Source organism: Sesamum indicum, linkage group LG11, assembly GCF_000512975.1.
Source record: "Sesamum indicum cultivar Zhongzhi No. 13 linkage group LG11, S_indicum_v1.0, whole genome shotgun sequence".
NCBI lineage: Eukaryota > Viridiplantae > Streptophyta > Magnoliopsida > Lamiales > Pedaliaceae > Sesamum > Sesamum indicum.
Genome location: NC_026155.1, coordinates 5,351,421 through 5,358,346, shown reverse-complemented (window position 1 = coordinate 5,358,346; position 6,926 = coordinate 5,351,421). Strand labels below are relative to the sequence as shown.

At 37.7% G+C, this 6,926-nt stretch overlaps 1 protein-coding gene across 1 annotated transcript; it reads left to right on the top strand.

Annotated features, from left to right (window-relative positions):
• LOC110012923 (uncharacterized mitochondrial protein AtMg00810-like) lies at positions 6,325-6,669 on the top strand. The gene has a single exon (XM_020698054.1). The coding sequence runs from the start codon at positions 6,325-6,327 to the stop codon at positions 6,667-6,669; it is 345 nt and encodes a 114-aa protein (XP_020553713.1).

The following is a 6,926-nucleotide window of genomic DNA, read 5'->3' as shown; positions in this document are numbered from 1 at the left end:
AACACCTAAGGTAACAACTAATAATAAAAGTGCCGTGTCTACCCCATTTTGGATTGCGTATAATATTTTAATAAATCAGCCCTTCATATCAAAGTTCTTCTGTTAAGGAAAAGATACGTTCAACTTTTGATTTGAAAAGTAAAAGATCGACCAAAATTGGCCAAAATTTATTTTAGTCGTCCCTTATCTTTTAAATTTATTCCATTAATATCATTGACCTTAGACTTAAGGGATGGAATATTTCACTGAAAAGGGGTGAAGTTGAGAAACGCCAAATTTCTGCATTATTCTTCAATAAAATATTTACTTAATGTATTATAATCTTATTTGTTTGAAAAAAAATACACAAAATTTCAAAAATTACCAAACAACGTATTATATATATATTTTTTGCATTAAAAAGATCAACATCAATTCATCACTTATGCTGACAAAGAACTTTATATATTTAACGGTAAATTACAATGATCTCTTCTGAAATTTTGACATAATTACGAATATCCTTTTATTATTTGATAGTTTATCTGTTTTTCTTCACAAGTTCTTATCTTGCAGCACTTTACTTAACGAAGCCGGCACACTGAAACCATCTAAAATAAAATTCAACATAAGTAAACTAAAAATTGCATCTCCTCCTGTATCTCTATAAGAATTTGGCATTTTCCATTGTAACGTAATATTCCATCCTTTATAATTTAAATTTCGCTAAATCTAAAGATCAAGGATCTTAATGGGCTAAATTTAAGAAATGAGGAACTGCTAAAGTGCATTTGAAAGATGAGGGAGTAAAGTGGAACAAAAAGAAGAGATAGAGACTAACAACTAGATTTGGCCTTTCAATTGCTACATATATAGTTAGATAAAAAGTTAAGAGTATTAACTTATATATTATTTTAAAAAAAATTGTAATTTTTAGTCCTATAAATAAATGAGGGTAGCAACTTCAATCGTAATTAAATGAAAAATACAACCAACACTTGACCAATGTGCAAAATTAAATATTCATACAAAATTAAAATTACTATCTTCATACTTATCGGGCCAAAATTATAATTATCCTATCTATTTAATCTTCATACTCTTTGTATTTTTTTTTTCTATTTACTGAAATGAGATGAGCATACTGTGGTATTTTCAAATGGTGAGAACATTAACACTTTAAAGGTAGAAATGAAAAAGTAAAAAGTCAACACCCATCTTGTATTTTTTAATAGCTAAAATGCACAAAAATTAGGAAAATTCATGTTTTTGAGAATTTATCCCTGTACGAGCCCAAGAAAGATAAAATAATTATTATTGTGGAATACAAATCAATATAACTATGATTACATATTATTAGAACAAACAGTAATGATAAATAATTTCGGCTCAGGGAGCCGGATCCCATGGGAAAGCCCACAACCACATAGGCTAGCAACTCAACCACCAATTGCTCAAACCTACCAACGGACGACAGCCACCAAGGTGCACACACGGCCACCAAGGCATCATTGAACCACTTAGGTTAAGCTTTCGCTTTTCTTTTTTCTTCACTTGTTTTTCTCTTCTTTTTCTTTTTGAAAGTAGTGAATAAATAGGGAGAAACTATTGATGCTGGCATAAAAAATCAAGAAAGAGGGAAGAATACGAAGATGATTAATAAATTTGGTCATGGGAAAAGAATAAGAATGCGAAGGGTTTCAGTCATCTAAAAATGAGAATCGGGTTGGGTAATGGGTGGATCGGGTCGGTGGGTCTAGTCAAGCCTTCTAGGTGGTGGATTGGGTTGTGGGCTTGGGCCTAACACATTTCATCCTAGGCCAATTTTTCAACGTATTTCCTCTTGGACCAGGACCCAAAAGGGAACCTAGCCCAAAGAATGGATCTGGCAATCATCATCGCCATTTTTGCCTACAAAAAAAGAAATGCTAGCAACTAATGCAAAATTGATATAAACAAGAGTAAAATATCAACTGATAGTATTTGCACATAGCAGATAAACTTGCACACAACAGGATTTATAGATTTTAGGAATAAGCATTAAGCACCAATCACAAAAATCCCATAAAGAAAAAAGAAATGCAAAAATCTCACAAAGTGAAAAAGAAAAATCTTACCGATCATCAGAAGAAAAGAACCCGAAGGCTTTGATACCACTATTGGGAATTCATCCCTGCAGTGAGCCGAATAGAGAAAAAATAATTATTACTGCGGGATACAAACTAATATAACAATGACTAAAAGTGCGTCTTTGATATCGATAGTGTCAGCCGATGGTAGTAGCAACAATAAATTGTGCTAGAGCAACAACACATGAACAATTACGGGGAGAAGGAACTCACTTGAGATGTATAAATATGATTCGATTGTCACAAAGACGGATAGAGTAATTTCTGATGAGTTCTTCTCCTTTGTTTTCCTGTTTCTGTTTTCGTTAAGCTTGGAGTAGAGAAATTACACCAGGATTAATCTGAGCGCTCAATCCTATGAGTTTCTCTCTATTTTCTCAGCTCAACTATTTCAGCACAAACTTATAAACTTACAGTGATGATGAAGTTTTCTAGGTGGACTTCTGTTCAAGATGAATGACTGTAATGAAGGAATTCGTGGAGAAGAAGAAGCTACTGCTGCTTCTACTACTGCTGCCATTGCTCTGTTCTCACCTGCAATTAGTTAGTGCTGAATTGGGTCTTGAAGTCATGTTCTTTGTATAGCGTTTTTGTACTATTTTGCATTACGCATTTTTCTTTCTGTTAGTTGGTTGTTGGGTTAGTTGGAGATATTTTCTCTCTCAATTGTATTTATATCAAAACACTCTCATAATTCATATATGAAGGAACAAAAACACAGCAGCATGCTTTGCTTTTCCCCAACTATGCATATAATTCAGTTTTCCTCTTTCTGCACAATATTTGAACATGGTATCAGAGCCATCATATGATGGTGTCTGGATACTGAAAATATATCTATGAAATCACCAATTGAAAAACAACAAAGATGAACGAAGCAGCTGCTGGAGCTGGTTTTGGTGTGAGCTCATCCTTAGGTGCGAGTATGGCTTACGAATTTGAAGATTTGAAGATACATACCTAGGATTTTCCAGGTATGGTTTTGGTTTCAACACCATGGACGCGTAATAATTACCTACTGTGGAGTAAATCTTTTAAAGTTGCACTCACGGCAAAAATGAAACTGTCTTTTATGGATGGATCGTATCCAAAACCCTGATAAAAATACTGAAGAATGCAAACATTTGATTAGAACAGACAGTATGGTGTTTTCATGGATTATGAATTCGATATCTAAAGACATTGCAAAGGTCTTCTCATATGCTAAGTCTGCTATAAGTTTATGGTTGCATCTTGAGGCGCGGTTTAGGCAGACAAATGGCTTTATGATCTATAACTTACAACGCGAAATTGCTTCAATTTTTCAAGGTAATATGAATGTAGTTTCGTATTTTACAAAAATCACAATGTTGTGGGATGAACTTGAGTGTGTCAATCCTACGCAGGAATGTACATATTCTTTGCAACGGACTGTGAGCAATAAGATCGCTTCTACTCAGTTAATGCAATTGTTAATGGGATTAAACGATTCCTTTGGCGCAATACGCAGTCAAATTCTTGTTATGGATCCACTTCCTTCAATGGATAAGGCGTACTCCCTAGTTTTGAGAGTTGAAAGCCAGTGACAGAGCAGTATCAGTATTGAAAAGCTTAATAGCAATGCAGTGATGATGATACGTGGTGCTGAATACAGAAGAGAAACAGGAGGTAAAAGCTTTCAGTAGAGAAAACAACACATGGATAAAAAGAACTAGTACTACACGCATTGTGCAAAAACAGGACACGCTAAGGAAACATGCTTCAAACTACATGGATATCCTGAATGGTTTAAGGAGCTAGCTGAGAAGAAGAAGAGATATGGCATTGATACTCGAGGCTTGAATGTAGTCACTTTTGAGACTGCTGCAGGTTCGCAATAAAAGGTATTAACACAAAACTTATCCGCGATAACGAGCGAATTGCTACAAATGCTGAAGGGAAAAGACACAGTCAGATCCAACTCAAGTACACTTCGCCAGGTTGGGCGAATTCGCAGCAAGTACCTCTTTCAATTTTCTGTCCAATACCTTATGTCCGAACTTGTGGATTATTGACAGTGGAGCTACGGCTTATATGTGCGCAAATTTGCAACTTATGAGTAACCTTAAACCTTATATAGCTGATTCGTTGGTAATTCGTCCTGATGGAACAAAGCACAGTGTTGCACACTGTCGATCTGTTGGTCTCTCACATGATCTTTCTCTAAATGTAGTCCTCCATGTATCAAGTTTCAAACACGATTTACTCTCAGTGAGCAAACTGGTTTCTTCGTCTAACATTGCCTTCATATTTTCACATGATTATTGCGCGGTGCAGGACCAGAGGACTAGAGGAACCTTGGCTGTGGGAAGATTGGTTGGAAGCCTTTATGTGCTTGATAGTCACTCGTTTGATACAGATGAAATAAAGAAGCACTTTATGATAGGAGAAACAAAGATTTGCTTTAATGCTCATAGCAATGATGTTTCGCTATGGCATCGACGACTCGGACCTACTTCGCTACTTGTATTAAAACATACGAATGTTATTAATGGTCGCAATTGCGAGTTGGGTATTTGTAATGTCTGCCCGTTAGCTAAACAACAAAGACTACCATTTCTATCAAGTGAATCACGTTCAGAAAATATTATTTATTTGATACACGCAGGCATTTGGGGTCCTTATTCTCAATTTTCGACTTCAGGATACACATACATGTTAACACTGGTTGATGATCATAGCAGGGCTACGTGGGTTTTTCTTATGAAACACAAGTTGCAAACCATGAGCTTTATTGAAGGGTTCTATCAAATGGTATTAACTCAGTTTAACAAGAAAACTAAGACCATTCGCACTGACAATAGTTTGGAGTTTGTAGGCAATAAATGTCAATCTTTCATTTGCAACCATGGAATAATACATTAGCGGACGTGTGTGTATTCGTCAACAAAACGGAGTGGTTGAGAGGAAACACAAACATCTATTGCAAGTGCTAAGGACCCTGCTGTTTCAGTCATGCATTCCTTCACATTTTTGGAGAAATGTGATTCTTACTGCTATGTATATCATCAACAGGCTTCCAACTTCAGTTTTGCACTGGAAGTCGCCTTATGAGGTTTTATATAATAGAGCAATGGACTGTTTGATTGTTCGGACTTTTGGATGTCTAGCATTTGTCACTAACGTTCTACCCTATAAATCTAAGTTCACCAAGAGGGCATTTAGGTGTGTGTTTGTTGGTTATGCCTTTGGTCGAAAAGGGTATAAACTGTATGATTTGGATGATAAAGTGATGTTGATTTCCAAGGACGTCATCTTTCATGAGGATTGTTTCCCTTACAAGGACATTTCGGAATCTGAGCATGCTATTCCTCTACCTATCTCTGTATGGGATGATGACCCTTCTTCGAGCCAGAGTTCGCCTATAGCAGAACATAGTTAGGCATCAGTTGAGCATGTGTCTGATTTTCACCACACCAATCCACATATTTCAGCGCAACAACATGAAGGTGCCTCCTCTGTCCCCGTTTTGCGAAGATGCTTGAGGCAAGTGACCGAGCCATCTTGGCTTAACAATTTAGTATGCAACGTTTCTGATGCTTCTACGGCTTCACCTACAGTAACCTTTATAACGCCCTCACACCATGCAGTAATGCAAGCTATCGCCCTTCTACGAGAACCTACACTGTACCTAGAGGCTAATGCATCGGCAGAGTGGCGATCCGCCATGCAGGCTAAATTAACTGCCTTGGAAGCAAATAAAGCGTGGGAGGTCACACCTCTACCTCCTAACCATACTCCCATTGGGTGCCGCTGGGTATATAAATTGAAATTGAGAACAGATGGTTTTATTGAGTGATACAAGACTCGTTCAGTTGCGAAAGGGTACAAACAAATCGAGGGCATCGACTATAATGAATGTATTTCCCCCATTGCAAAATCAGTCACAGTGCGATTGTTTTTTGCTGTTGCTGCAGCTCTTCGTTGGCATATCCATCAATTGGATATTAATAACACCTTTCTACAAGGATATTTGGAAGAAGAAATTTATACGTCCCCTCTGGAGGGTTATTCTGTGCCTCAAGGCCATATATGTCGGCTCAAACTTTCGCTTTTGGGCTGAAGCAGGTGTCACGATAGTGGAACCATGAGTTCACTATACAGATTGTCGCTTTCTGTTTCATTCAGTCGAAGCACGATTATTGTCTTTTTACAAAGACCTCCATTGATAGTTTTTTGGTGTTGTTGCTTTATGTCGATGACATCCTCGTTTGGTACATCTATTGAGCACATAACTGCAGTCAAAGCTTATCTCGATCGCTTATTCACCATCAAGGATTTGGGTGTCGCCAAATACTTCTTGGGGCTGGAAGTAGCTCGCTCTTCTCAAGGTATCATTGTCACTCAAACTAGATACATCAAGCATATTGTGATGGACACTGGTCTGCTTCATGCTCGTGCTGCGACCACCCCTCTACCTCCCGGTATTAAATTTACAGAGGATGCAGGCGCTCAGCTTCCTCACCCTGAACTTTACCGTCGTCTTGTTGGGAGGCTTCTCTATCTCAATTTCACAAGACCGGACACTTCCCATGCTTGCTAACAACTTAGCCAATTCTTGCAACGTCCCCGTCAATGACATCTTATGCTGCTTTCCATCTTGTTCGCTACCTCAATGGACCCTTCACAAGGGACGTTTTCTCCCTTCTCGAAATTCACTGGAGCTACACGCTTATTCTGATGTCGATTGGGTCAGTTGCATTGATACTAGACGCTCCTTGACCGGGTATTGTATCTTTCTTGGTGATGCCTTGGTTTATTGGAAAACCAAGAAATAGAATACCGTCTCCTGTTCGACAG

What these genes read in the sequence shown, in the direction of transcription:
- LOC110012923 (XM_020698054.1), top strand. Translation starts at nt 6,325, where the DNA reads ATGACATCCTCGTTTGGTACATCTATTGAGCACATAACTGCAGTCAAA.